The sequence below is a fragment of the Cyprinus carpio genome, chromosome A6 (assembly GCF_018340385.1).
Source record: "Cyprinus carpio isolate SPL01 chromosome A6, ASM1834038v1, whole genome shotgun sequence".
Lineage (NCBI taxonomy): Eukaryota > Metazoa > Chordata > Actinopteri > Cypriniformes > Cyprinidae > Cyprinus > Cyprinus carpio.
The window spans coordinates 13,366,324-13,381,841 of NC_056577.1; the positions used below are offsets into that span (position 1 = coordinate 13,366,324).

Below are 15,518 nucleotides of genomic sequence, written 5' to 3' on the forward strand. Positions count from 1 at the left end.
CAGAGATCAGAATAAATCAAATATCACAATTTATTATTAGTCAGGTAAAATTGTATCATGCCAGTTACATAATTAAACAATAAGAAGCCAATTTAGAAAGGATAATGCAATTATGAATCACATTGTAACCGTGTGGCAACCCCGCTCCTGTTCATAGACACTGTAGCCATATGGGAAACAGCCAAGTGTTCCATGCAGGAGACAAACAAATTTAACATAGTCACACATGTAACAGTTATCCTAATTTAACATAAGACACATGGTCTAAGATGCATTGCAAAGCACTCAGGTGTTTTTAGAGAATAAACTAGCCTATGTGCACATGTAGTAGCACAAACAATTATACAGTGTGCTCAATGGGCACAATGTGTTTAACACCTTTACATTTTTTAATCATACCTGACAGTAGAGAGACACAGCAGCGAGAGTTCTGGTGCAGAGCTCCAGAGACTCTCACACACTGCATGGGGGTTTCTGGCTACAGAATCCCAAAGTAGTGTTTTGTCACTTCCCTTATATACTCAGACCAGACAACAAAGAAATCTTCGAATCAGTTGTAAAAACATAAAAGACCTTTTGGTTGTTAGGTTCTGTGATCCTGGGTCACACCTGGCTGGAGTTAAATAAACATTTTTACAGACCCCTAAAGTGGAACACACATCCTCCTCAGCAGAACACAATTCTACAAAAGTTTTCAATCTTTCTTATAATACAAGTGACTACTGTGAAATTGACAAAAAGTTTACGATCATGAATTCTGAAGATATAGTACATGTTTTATGTGGGCATAGCAACTTTAGTTCTTGGTATTTCTCTGTCAACTTTTAGTGACCCTGCAGGATATTAAAATTAATCAGCTGGATTCATCATAAAAAAATCTGTAATATTACTGGGGGAAAAAAAAATAACATATTAAAAGGCAGATTTAAATGGATGCAGAATAATATTATTGAAAGTTCAAATAGCCAAAAATAGGACACCAGCCACAGCACACAGCATATTAACTGGTAAATATACAGTATAGTCAACTTATAAACTCTCTGTAAGTCCTATATTATTTTTTGGCAGGTGTTAAATCTGCTGCACTTGTGCAGGTATAGATTCCATGTGGGCCTGCCTAAGATTCAATTTTTTTTTTTTTTTTGTACAGGCGGACATCCGTTCAAGAGAATACCTGCGTTGCCATGTCCTGACCTCTGACATTACCTAGATGAACAGATGGGGTGATCCAAGAATTTACCATGCTTTACCATGTGGATTTGTAGTATACATAGACTTTTCTTTTTTTTTTTTGGAATTATAGTGTCTGAAAACAAAAGTATGGCAGGGCAATTCAGCTTCATGTTCCACTGTCACCAGGATCTTATATAAATAAAAGATTGTAAGAACACTTTTCCAAGCAGATCTATCAAGTGAGTTTTGGGTACATTACGAAAATAATGTAGTGAATGGAGGGGGAGGGGGGGGGGTAAAAGAAAAGAAAAATTCAGAAATTTTGCCAATACACTTTTCCTCTTGATATTTGTAATCACCAGGATTCCTTTCTGTTTTACTGAATTTATTTCTTCAATTCTGTCCTATTTTAATTTGTTGGATAGCCTAGTCAGTACACTGCTGCATTTAGTTTCGATTTGCAAAGAAATGACTTTTTACATTGTAACTGTCCACTGTAAATAAAAAAAAATATAAATCTCTTTAATTGGAAAGGTTTGAGCTTATTTTTTTTGTTTGTTTGTTGTTTCCCTCCTCCCTTCCTGTACTTATACATAATTATGTTGTGTTTGTATTAAAAGTGTCTGTTATTTTTTATATTTTGGTTGCCCTGGGCATAGGTTTACTTTGTTGAACCACATTAGTCCCATAAATCAGTTTTCTTTTAACTCTTGGGGCTCAGGCTGGATATTTCCCAGTTTTTAACTTGATGATTTTTGTAATTATCTGGAAAGTAATTTTATTACAAAACTTATATTTGTGACCCTGGACCACAAAACCAGTCTTAAGTCGCTGGGGTATATTTGTAGCAATAGCCAAAAATACATTGTATGGGTCAAAATTATTGATTTTTCTTTTATGCCAAAAATAATTACGATATTAATTAAAGATCATGTTCCATGAATATATTTTGTAAATATATTAAAACTTAATTTTGATTAGTAATATGCATTGCTAAGAACTTAATTTGGACAACTTTATAGGCGATTTTCTCAATATTTAGATTTTTTTGCACCCTCCGATACCAGAAATTCAAATAGTTGTATCTCGGCCAAATATTGTCCTATCCTAACAAACCATACATAAATGGAAAGATTATTTATTCAGCTTTATTCAGATGATGTATAAATCTCAATTTCGAAAATTTGACCCTTATGACTGGTTTAGTGGTCCAGGGTCATATTTATACTTTTAATAGCATTTAAGGAAATAATGGAAATGTAATGACACTGGAACAAGTATATGAGGGGAATGAGATTTTACATTTGCCTAAACAAAAAGGAGGGGGAAGATATTTGAATTTGTCCTCATACTCAAACAAACAACACAGTCTCTGCACTCTGCACTTGAAAAAGTTTAAATATTATAACAAATAATAATAAATTAAATAATTGTGTGTGTGTGTGTGTGTGTGTCGAAGACAGGAAATTTTAATGGGGCAAGACAAAGCAAGGTCAAACATGTAAAGATCATACACAAAATAGGCAAGGTAATCCGAGCTGACAAGTCCAAAACAGCAGACATAAAAAGGGGCGTAAACGGGTAAACTGTAAAAGACCAAACACAGAGAGTGATAAACAGAGGTAGACCCTCAGAATTGCCCATATGAAATGATAAACAAGACTTCGCAAGTGTGCATTGGCGGGCTAGGCCTATAAATACACAAGCTGATGATGCAGCGGAAACAGTTCAGGGTAGAACTGGACGTTAAAATTCAGGTGATAGCTCCCTCGTGTGTTGGGAAGGAACAGCAGGTGTGATAGTGGTCATAAAAATTCAATTCAACTTTATTTGACAGTTTTTCTGAATTGCTAAAACACATTTCTTGAAACCATCACTAATTTTCTCAAAACTGTAAACACAAATCCAAACCTTCAAACTAAATTCACAGAACCCGATCCTTCTGGCAAAACCAAACAATCGCTTAAAAACCATTTAACCTGTTTTCAAAATCAAACAAAGCTTTCAAATCATACACACATTAGTCAATAATATACACACTACAGATCATTCATTAGACAATACATACAAAATGGAGAACACAGTGTCCAGTGCATGTAGTTACAAAAAAAAAAAAAAAAAAAAAAAAAATTGTTTAATGTATTTAGTTACACCAACTTGTGCAAACTTCCAACTTCCAGGTCAAAATCAAATAGTTTAGTCAAAAACATGTTCTCTTTTGTCAGACTCAAACTTTGGCCTCAGATGATACACAAACCTGTCAAATACACAGACTACTTTTCTGTCTAGAGAACACTAGTGAGATCAATTCAAAACAGTGTTACAAAAACCGCCTTTTGGGAAATTGGAATCCTTTTGCTAGTCAGTGTCTGTTACAGTATACAACATAAACAGAGAGATGCAGATACAGTAAAAATCAGCATTAAACTGTAAGAAAAATGTACTTTCATTACATGACTGTAAAGAGATATTACAGTAAATGAAAAGCACTAGAAGAGAAAAGTTCAAAAAACAAACAACAGAATATACGGTAAACACACATTGGAATATACTTAGTTTCTGTAAATAAATAAATAAATCCATTCATTCATTCATTCAGCATCCTCTGCCAAATTACATTACAGTATTGCTAGTATTCTTATTTGTTATAACAGTTTCTTAGTCTTCTGACAAAAGACTTATCTGCCTCCCCTAGACAGTCATCTCTCAATTCTGCAAAAATAGAGTTCATGTAAGGCACTTGGCTACAAATAAATTCAACAATAATGAGTTTGAGGGTGTACTATACAACATGTGCTACAGTATTTACTGTACATTGTGTTTGTGCAATTAAATGAATGGAGACAACATGTGAGCTGGATGCTGAAGCCGGGAACTGGCTAACTTTTATTTTCCGAATCACACACTAGTCAAAACTCTGATCTCTTAAAGGGGAAAACACACACTACTGCCAACTAACATTCTTAAAGGGGAAAACCTTACAAGCACCATATGTGAATTATGTCACATCTTTAAACATAAGTCGCCACAACATAGAATATTCCAAGTTCTCTCATCTGAAGTACTGCTGCTATGTACTGTAATTATATTGTATGTGTAAGTAGAATTGAAACCTTTTAGCTGAGCCTGTAGGCCAACTTCCCTCATGGTCATGCAGAAGAACATCGTCAACTATAGTGCTTCGTATTTATATTTTTTATTTTCCTCTCTAATTACTCTGTCCCCCATTGCCAAGATTCATTTTCCAAAACACATAATCAGTTGTGCTCTTGTTCACATCATCCTGAGATTCTGGCCTTTGTGTCATCAGTTTTGCTACTTAATGTTCACACATGGAAAAATATGTGCTGTTTGAGTTCATTTTTTGATGCTTGAGTTGATTATTTTGTGTGTTTGTGTTTTCTGAATGAGATCATGGTTAAACCTGTGCAAAATGGCATTTTTGTGTAGAGTTTTGCAGAAAACACTGAGTGCAAACAGCTGAAATATGTTAAAAGTTTTGAGACTCGTGTCTTTGTTTTGAGAACTGTATGAATGGTTTGGAAAATTGGGCCAAATGAATCAGTTATAGTGTGTTAGCAATCAAGAAAAACTGTAGGGATGGGAAGATTCACTGATTCGCTCATTGCATCACTAAAAAAAGATGCTACGCATTGATTTAAAAAAGTGTGCATCGGATACAAGTTGGCATTTGTATCACAATGCATCGTTTTGCATTGGTAAAAAACAATTTATTTATATATTTACTAGTGGATGCGATATACTTTTATTGCTTAGAAATTGACCAATAATCTGTGACCAATATTTTACATTGATTGTAGATTCATTTCTCCTCTCGAAACTGTTTCTAAAGCGTGTTCTCTCATCACCGCTTCACGTGAATATGACATATCTCAACAACACTACTTGTGTTTAGGGTTTTGAATCATAAGTTTATCACAGTGCAAATTGCATTTTACTGAGTGAGAATGTGTTTAGAGTTTTGCACAAAGAGTTCATGAGATCTGCAAACAGTGTCTTAACTGCCTGAATTTGTTTAATGTTTTGCAGAAAGAGTGATTTATTTGACAAATTGGCTTAGGCTATTGAGAATTTGGTTCACAGAATGAGCTTTAGTATCTTAGCAAATGTGAAAAAGGTAATTTTTTTTTTTTACTAGACCAGGAGACCAGGACAACTAGAACCCAGAGACAGATCCCTGTGTAAAGACCTTGTCTTCAGATTACCCGACTGAGCCTGATTTCTCCCAAGGTTTTTTCTCCATTCTGTCATTGATGGAGTTTTGGTTCCTTGCCGCTATCATATCTGGCTTGCTTTTTTAGTTGGGGACACTTCATTTCCAGGGATATTGTTGACTTGATTGCAAATGATTGCAAAGATACTATTTAAACTGAACTGAGTTCAAAGATGAAATGCCTTTAACTGTCATTTTGCATTATTGAAAATATAAATAAAATAACAAACGTTATACAATTTTCCTTTAGCACTCACTATTCTAATTCTATTCTTAAAAAAATCTAGCTTTCTAATCTTTTTGTATTCTTTCTGTTTTATTTTTATTTATTATACAATTAACAAAAGCAAAAAAAAAAAAAAAACAACTCTAACACTAGCTTGCTCTATTCTTTTCTATTCTATCTGTTTTCTTATTATTATATTATTTAAAATCCCTTGCTACGTGTACTGTGTTTAAGCTAACTGAGACTTGTTATCATTTATCTGTTTTCACTTGTTATCACTTGCATATCATTGCTCTTTTGTTGGTTTTGATTGCTTCCATTGTCCTCATTTGTAAGTCACTTTGGATAAAAGAATCTGCTAAATGACTAAATGTAAATGTAATGTATACAGACACTTCATATTTAATGGAGTCATGGCTTCTTCTGTTATTGTCACTTGTACTGCTTATCACATATTTAGTGTAGCTTTTTCTGTTAGCGGCGAGGGATTCACATGAGATAAATGCAGGGAAATAGTTAGGCTGACAGAAAAGATTTCACAACTAGAGACACACATCCAAACTTTAACTGATGATATTAATAATGTGAATGCCTAAGATATGGCTTTGAATGCAACTAGCTTAGCAAGTCTCATACATTGTTTGGTTCCAGTTGCAGAGACTGTGAGGTGGCATATTTGCGGGACAAAACACCACTCTTCCGTTCCGATCAAAACATTAAACAGGTCCCCCCCCTCTCAGTGAAGAAAGTGACCTAGTTAATGGGTGATTCTATTGTACAGAATGTGAAAATAGAGACACCAGACACCATAATCCAATGTTTACTGGGAGCCAGAGCACCTGACATCTTGACAAATTAAAAATTTAAATTTAACTTATGCTAAAAGTAAATTCAGTAAGATTGTTATGCACCCCGGCACTAATGATGTTTGACTCCGCCAGTCAGAGAACACTAAAAATAACATTAAAGAGGTGTGTGAACTTGCAAGTATGATATCAGACACTATAATATCACCTCCTTGCTTACTGTGGTGACAGGATACATAGCAGGCTGTCGTCACTCAGTGGCTGGATGTCTAAGTGGTGTTCTCAGAATAACATAGGTTTATAGACAATTGGACGAGGATTGTGGGCTGGGGCAGACCTCCAGTGTATTTACCTAAGAATTTGCTGATTTTCTGTCTGATTTAGTGCTGGCTGCTGCAGATAAAATCTTAATTGTTGGCGATTTTAATATCCATGTAAATAATGGAAAAGATGCATTGGGATCAGCATTTATAGACATTCTAAACTGTATTGGGGTCTGACAACACATGTCAGGACCTACTCATTGTCATAATCATACTCTATATTTAATACTGTTACATGGAATTGTTGTTAATGGCGTTGAAAGTCTGCAGCAGAGCATTGATATCTCAGATCATTACCTAGTCTTGTTTATACTCCATATTGCTAAAACTGCAAATTCAGCTCTTTGTTACAAATATGGTAGAACCATAATTTCTACTATAAAGACTGCTTTGTAAATAATCTTCTTGACCTCAATTCCTCAGCATATCCAATACCTCAGAAAAACTTCTTGTAGCAGAAACTATGGATTCTCTCTTTTCTAGCACTTAAGGTATGGTTGCTCCTTAATGTTTAAAGAAGATTAAGGAAAACAGTCCGACACTATGGTGTAATGAGTACACTCATGCCCTAAAGTGAGCAGCCCGGAAAATGGAGTGCAGCTGGAAGAAAACAAAACTAGAGGTGGATTTATCATTAAAGGAATATTCTCAGTCCTCTTGCACTCTTTATAGCACCAGCATGTAACAGGCTATGAATATTTCCTGCTGCTGAAGCTGTTTCAAATGAGTTTCAAACTAGTATTTGGTAACACTTTATAATAACTTTCATTAATAACACATTAACAAACATTATATGCTTAACAGATCATCAGTTAGTATATATTCACAATGCTATAAATATGAGGTAATATGCTTGTTAATATTTACTAATGTACTTATTAAACATCTAATGATTAACAGATCATTAATGTACATGGAAATGCTTTTAAATGTCATTAATGTTATATGATTATGCACTTTATATAATCCAGTATTTATAAAAAAAAAAAAAAAAAAAACTGCCAAAAACCAATAGTACTAGGTTTTGCCTTGTAAATTCATGCTGTTGTACATTTACAGGCCACTATTTCAAGAAGTCTATGGATCCAATATGTGTGGTGTAAACCAGTTCTGTATTATTTTCTTTTGTGCAGCTGTAAAACCAGCAAACAACACTCTTTTTTGTGCTGAGCTTATACAGAAGCCAGAATCATCAAGAAGACATAAACTTGGCTTAACCATGTAATCAATTTGTAGTAAAGAGGATAAAACAAAGCTTACATGTGAAATGAACAAAGGCCTTGGTCATCATATAAATCACTGCATGTGTTTATGCCTAAAGAAGACTAAAATGGTTGGGCAAATGGACGATTTCCACATAAAAAATTGAGATTGTGCCATAACGGTGCACTGTTACAAAATTTGAAGGGTCCTCCTTTTAGACGTTCAACCGTTTTCCAGGTTCTAACAGAATTAGCTATAACCGGGCCGAATTTGTAATTATCGCCATTTTTCCCTATGTCAGCAAATAAAATATTTAAAAGTCTGTTTGGTTTAACCTTGTCAGCTTCAATCACTCTCCATGAAACCCAATTATGAAGAGCCTTAAGTTGAAACGACCAATAATACAATTAAAAATTTGGTACAGCCAGTCCTCCTGCACATATAGTATGCTGTAACGTGGTAAGTTTGATTCTGGGGCGCTTTACATTTCATATAAAATGGGAAAGTTTATCTCCTTAAAGTAACCTGGAGGGGAGAGAGTGGCAGCAAAGCGAAAAGAAAGTTAAGCTGAGGTAACAGATTCATTTTAACTGTGGAGATTTTACCTTGAAGAGAAACTTTAAGATTATTCCATCTTTGAATGTCACTATTCATTGTAACTAGAATATTATTAAAATTGTCTATGGCGAGAGATCATGTGACCCTTCGACGGCGGTGCAAGTGTGGTCCTTCGCACTGCTCACTCTGTCAAATATTCTACAATCCTGTAAATTTCGAACCACTCTCTATCTATTCCATCATGAGTACTTCAATGGTCAAGGACAATCAGAAAAGAGTGATTGAGCAATCTCCAATAAAGAAAAATTTCAAAGATTCCACCATCACTAAAGAGGATCTTGATGGCACCATTGCTATCTTTATCAAGCTAAAGAGCAGCAAAGTACTTTGTATTTGGTTGTGGCCTTGACAGTAAGAGATGCGATAGTCTCTGTACTGACCCCGGTATTGCATGACCTACATATAGACATATTAGCGACCAACAATTCTGTAAAAGAGCTAAAAGTAGAAGTTGAAAAGCTAGCTATCGCAGTGAAACAGACACGTGACCAGGTCGATTCCATTCAAGCAGCTGCATGTGAGGATAGGATAAAGTCTGAGAAACCTGACAAAAAATAGCTAGAACAACTTACAGATAAAGTGACAAACACTATCGTAGGGTTTGTGGTGACCTGACCATCTGATGAGTTTATTGCACTGATATGTGCTTTGGACTCACATTCCTTCAGCCTAAGAGCCAATAAGTGGCTAGGTCTCTCCGATTCGAAATAATATTTTTGCCTAGTCCTATGCAAAATAAACTCTGCCTTTGAATGTGAAAGTATAACATATTCTTCTTTCAAGGAGGACAATTGCGTGGCCATTGATCAGTAAAATGATGTTTTTGAAGGTTTTGTAATGATTGGATTTTGCTTTCTAATTGTGTAAGCTGATGAATTTTTGCTTTTGCCAAAATGGAAGAAAAAGTTATACAGAATCCTCAAATTGCACACTTAGTCCTTTCCCATAGTATTTGAGGATCTACATCACATTTAATATTAATTTCAAGAAATTCCTTTCTGTGTTCTTTTAGAAAATTGATGAAAGTCTGATTGCTTAATAATGATATATTAAAGCACAATCTAGGGGCTTTGGCTTTAATATTGGAAAGATGAATTTTACACAACACAGCAGAATAATCAGACAATAAGATTGGTAATATAGAGATGGAGGAATAAAATAAAATAAGAGATGGACTGAGAAATATGAAATCTATCCTGGAGAAAGTCTTATGCCAGTTAGAAAAAAAGACCTTAGAGCTGGTATTCTGAATTCTCCAAAGATTAATTATACTGAGTTCAGTGATAAATTTACTAACCAATTTAGAAGATGGATTGGCTGTTGTATCAAAGTGAGATTTATCCAGAACAGGATTTACCACAGCATTAAAATCACCAACCACCACTAATAGGCAATCAGTCTGCTTAAGCAATGTATTGGAAATATTAGTAAAAAATGAACTGTCTGCCTCATTCGGATCATAAATAGAAACCAGTGCTAACCTGTCATTATGTATTTTGCAATGGATATAAACAAAACTACCCTTTACTGTGTAAATATTCTAATATACGGGTTCGTTTAATAGCAGAATTTAGGCCATTTACATTCAGTGATAGAATATTATAACATGCATTGTATATTCGTAATCCCAAAATTGTATCTAGTAAATAAAGAAAAATAAACGCAATTCCATCCTGTAAATGACATGTAAAAGCTGATACGTACTTTATATACCAAACCACATGAATGAATAATCCTTTTAAAAATAAAATAAAAATTGATGTCTGTTGTAGAAAATAAAAATAACCCAGTAAAGGGAACGACAAACAACTTTGAATAGGAAACCAAAACAGACCACACATTACAGAGAATACAGGTCTGACTAAAAAACATAAATGTTTTGATACGTGACCAGTCCACTCCAACGCAAAACATGTCCACAAAAGGCCCACAGTGTCAAGAACTAGTAATCAAACCTTTTCTCCATTAGCCTCAAGAAAAGATTTTAACTGCCCAGGAGAGGAGAATAACGAGGTCAACATGGACACTTGTTAAGTTTTTGCTGTGATCTTGTGCTCTTAATCCTGCATACTTGTCTAGTGACTGGCAAGCTTTAGCCCTCTGGAGTCGATTCATGCCTATACGCGTGTTGAGGCATCTTCTCCTGATAACCCCCGAAAAGAACTTAAATTACACTTTCAGTTTTGATCGTACAGATAAGAGCAATACATAAAGGGTCTACTTTTATTTGTATACACACATAATAACAACAAAACTTTGTGCATTTACAAAATAAAGAAAACAAAGAAGGTGCGCTGTCTGCAGCCTTGGTCTGCGGTGATCATTTAGAAACACGTCATTAGAATTAACTGTAACTCAGCAAATACTCAACACCGAGACATGAGAGAGATATATATAGAAAGCTTGAAAGAAAACTAAGCAAGTGCTACCGAAAACAAATTTGCTGTGATAAAGTAATCCATATGAAAACAACGTGATGTCCGTCTTTCACGTCTCCCTTCATTATATCCAATGCAACCATGCCCATGCGCTGAACGCTGATTTTATTGACATTAAAATGTTTCAAAGCAGTGAGACTGTTCTTCAAGTTTTTTTTTTTTTTTCATTTTAATGTTTGCTTCGCGCTGAGAGGAATAAGACATAATTCACCACAAGAAGATGTGCTGAGGATTACCTCAGGATTTGAGTTTTGGATTTCCTCAGAAAAAAAAAAAAGAATGAAGCAATTTATCCAGCAGAGATAATAAACATGAGTAAGTCTTATATACAGTGGGTATGGAAAGTATTCAGACCCCCTTAAATTTCTTCACTTTGTTATATTGCAGCCATTTGCTAAAATCATTTAAGTTCATTTTTGTCCCTCATTAATGTACACACAGCACCCCATATTGACAGAAAAACACAGAATTGTTGACATTTTTGCAGATTTATTAAAAAAGAAAAACTGAAATATCACATAGTCCTAAGTATTCAGACCCTTTGCTCGGTATTTAGTAGAAGGACCCTTTTGATCTAATACAGCCATGAGTCCTTTTGGGAAAGATGCAACAAGTTTTTCACACCTGGATTTGGGGATCCTCTGCCATTCCTCCTTGCAGATCCTCTCCAGTTCTGTCAGGTTGGATGGTAAACGTTAGTGGACAGCCATTTTCAGGTCTCTCCAGAGATGCCTCAATTGGGTTTAAGTCAGGGCTCTGGCTGGGCCATTCAAGAACAGTCACGGAGTTGTTGTGAAGCCACTCCTTCATTATTTTAGCTGTGTGTGTTAGGGTCATTGTCTTGTTGGAAGGCGAACCTTCGGCCTAGTCTGAGGTCCTGAGCACTCTGGAAAAGGTTTTCATCCAAGAGATCCCTATACTTGGCCGCATTCATTTTTCCCTCGATTGCAACCAGTCGTCCTGTCCCTGCAGCTGAAAAACACCCCCACAGCATGATGCTGCCACCACCATGCTTCACTGTTGGGACTGTATTGGACAGGTGATGAGCAGTGCCTGGTTTTCTCCACACATACCGCTTAGAATTAAGGCCAAAAAGTTCTATCTTGGTTTCATCAGACCAGAGAATCTTATCTCTCTGTTTTTTAGCAAACTCCATGCGGGCTTTCATGTGTCTTGCACTGAAGAGAGGCTTCCGTTGGGCCACTCTGCCATAAAGCCCCGACTGTTGGAGGGCTGCAGTGATGGTTGACTTTCTACAACTTTCTCCCATCCCCCGACTGCATCTCTGGAGCTCAGCCACAGTGATCTTTGGGTTCTTCTTTACCTCTCTCACCAAGGCTCTTCTCCCCCGATAGCTCAGTTTGGCTGGACGGCTAGCTCTAGGAAGGGTTCTGGTCATCCCAAACATCTTCCATTTAAGGATTATGGACTGTGCTCTTAGGAACCTTAAGTGCAGCAGAAATTTTTTTTTGTAACCTTGGCCAGATCTGTGACTTGCCATAATTCTGTCTCTGAGCTCTTCAGGCAGTTCCTTTGACCTCATGATTCTCATTTGCTCTGACATGCACTGTGAGCTGTAAGGTCTTATATAGACAGGTGTGTGGCTTTCCTAATCAAGTCCAATCAGTATAATCAAACACAGCTGGACTCAAATGAAGGTGTAGAACCATCTCAAGGATGATCAGAAGAAATGGACAGCACCTGAGTTAAATATATGAGTGTCACAGCAAAGGGCCTGAATACTTAGGACCATGTCATATTTCAGTTTATCTTTTTTAATAAATCTGCAAAAATGTCAACAATTCTGTGTTTTTCTGTCAATATGGGGTGTTGTGTGTACATTAATGAGGAAAAAAAATGAACTGATTTTAGCAAATGGCTGCAATATAACAAAGAGTGAACAATTTTAGGGAATACTTTCCGTACCCACTGTATATATATACACACACTTGTATTAGTTTTCACATAACGTGTACACATTTTACTAGTAAGAGTTTTTCCAAACTATAATTCCTGACTAAATGTATGATCAAGTGAAACATTATGAAGTTTCATTCACATCATCTAAATGTTCTACTTTACTACTAGTATCAGTGACCATCAAAATATTGTTAATAATGCAGTTTATTATTTAGTTTATATGAGAGCACATAAACAATATACACATTGGAAATGCTAGTTATGTGATGTTCATTTATATATTTCAACATTACACAATACCAGTCAATACCAGTTTGCCAAAGCAGTAATATTGTGAAATATTTTTAATATTTAAAATAACTGCTTTCTATTTGAATATATTTTAAAATTTAATTTATTCCTGTGATCAAAGCTAAATTTTCAGCATCATTACTCCAGCTTACTCCAAGTGTAACAATATACCATTCATAAGCTTGGTGTCAGTATATATAGAAATTACACGTGATGATAAATAAAAACAATTAATTCGATAAATGTTACAAACTGTAACGGAGAGTCAGAGACGTTCGGATCCATGTGCAGTACTTTATTTACAGAGTAGTCAAACAGAAAATGATCAGATAACAGCGTCAGGTATGCAGGGGACATCCAAAATCAGAAACAATACCAGGCAAAGGTCGGGGCAGGTGGCAGAGAATCAAAGTCGGTATACAGAATCCAAAGTCAAACATGGAAGGCACAAACACAGGGACCGCACTCAGAAATGCCAGACAGAACTAAACAAGACTTCGCAATGTGAGTGTGGATGAGTGCAACCTTTATAGTGTCACTGATGGGAAACAGGTGAGGTTCAATAATGAGTTCCTAGGCAGGGGTTTATGGGAAGTGAAGTCCAGGGTGTACTGTGTCGTGTGAAAGTCTGTGTGGTGAATAAGCAGATGTGCAGTGACCAGATCATGACACAAACAATGCTGTTCTTTCAATTTATCAAAAAAAAAAGAAAAAAAAATATTCTCAGCTCTTTTCAACATTAATAATAATAATATTAATAATAACAATAAATGTTTTTTTTTGTTTCATCGCACTAGCTAACTTTTCAAGTTCTGTTCTTAGCTCTTTAACAGAATTTTTAGTCGCTTGTACATCCATATGTAGGTCACACAATGCTGGTGTGACCAGATGCTCTCCTCCCATGTTTGTATGAATACTAATTATTTAATTAGAGTTTGCCGCCTACAAATTTCCTTTTAGTTGGGGTGACGTGTCATTTCCGATTAGACTATAAATAGCGTATTTCCATTCTTGTCGAGACATACGTCACCTCCGATTGACTCGGGGGTTCCCATTTGCTTCCAATGTGCGGGTGATTTGACTGCGGCTGTATGCCAGCTTTTGCGTGCTCCTGAAATGATTTCTTTCGGTAAGCTGTTATTGCAGTAAGTTGTGGAAACCAACTGTCTGGTCGGGATTCTGATGAGTGGGTATGGGGTTTTTCAGGCACATGTAAACCAACTTGTGCGACGCTGCAGGATCAAAACGAATCAACGAGCGATCTAGAGTGGTTTGTTCCAAGTGATTGACATGGTTCTATCGGCGGGTGAGTCTTCTCCTGATTGGGTCGAGAACATTGGGCATTCAGGCGGGCGTTTAACCATTGTGTTTCCCTTCTAAGGTGTCTGAGATCTTTTCCTCTCTGCCTTTTTGTCCGTATTTAATGCGAGGAATCGCCGTTGTCCTACAACCTACGGTTTTGTGGTTCTTGTTTGTTTTATTTAGTCTGATTTGTAAGAGTGGTTTGTTATGTGGGTTGAAGGATGTTGCTAGTAATTTGCTTTGTTTTTCTTTTGTTTCTTTGTTTTGAGATTGTGTTAGTGTGAATTATAGTTTCCCAGTTAAGTGTTTTTGGTTTTATTTTTATTGTTATTATTACTAGTATTTTGTTAGTATTTTTTTGTTATTGTTTTTTTTGCTGTTTATATTGACTTGATTCAGTTGTGATTTCATTCTAATCGTGATCCTCTTTTTTTTATTTTGTGTGTGTGTGTGTGTGTGTGTGTGTGAGCAACTGTAAACTCTTTCTGCTAGATGCCAGGGGCTTCAGTCAGGAACCCTCCTTTTCCTCAGCGTGCTGGTGGTGGTAACAACACTGGGTGCTGTGTGCAGTGAGACGCACGGATTTTGTGTGTGAGTGATAAGAGTTTACTCTACAGTGTGTGGTTTGGTTCCTCGTTCTTTAGCCCTCAGCTGAAAAGCTTTTGAGTTTAAGGTTTTATTGTATGTTCATTTTGTAGTGATTGACTTTTGAATGATTGTATTTCTCCTCTGCCTTTATAACATACATTCTATGGTCAGATGCCGTAAGGAGTTTTGCCTGGTACGCCCGGTTTACTCCTGTGTGCTTTTGATAATAAAGAACTCTTTTGTATGATTTGCATTTCTCTGTTCCTTACTAGTGCAACGAACTTGTGTGCCTTAAGATAAAGGGTATCAATCATTCTCTGTGATGTCAGAGTGGCGTAGTCGGTTTTCGTAAAGTTGCAGTTATTCTATTCTAAATAGCTAGGCCCTAGTGCCCTA

The 15,518-nt window shown here is 36.0% G+C and overlaps 1 protein-coding gene across 4 annotated transcripts in view; it reads left to right on the forward strand.

Annotated features, from left to right (window-relative positions):
* Positions 1–1,683, forward strand: part of LOC122145291 (endonuclease V-like) — a 239,877-nt gene extending 238,194 nt beyond the window's left edge. For 2 of the 4 annotated variants that reach the window (XM_042758111.1, XM_042758114.1), the window contains exon 7: positions 1,151–1,682. In XM_042758111.1, the coding sequence (XP_042614045.1) occupies positions 1,151–1,210 (60 nt within the window). In that variant the 3' untranslated portion in view covers positions 1,211–1,682. Of the gene's footprint in view, positions 1–1,150 lie in introns of all 4 variants that reach the window. The other 2 variants (XM_042758109.1, XM_042758113.1) reach the window with 2 other exon arrangements.
* The last annotated feature ends 13,835 nt before the right edge of the window (positions 1,684–15,518 follow it).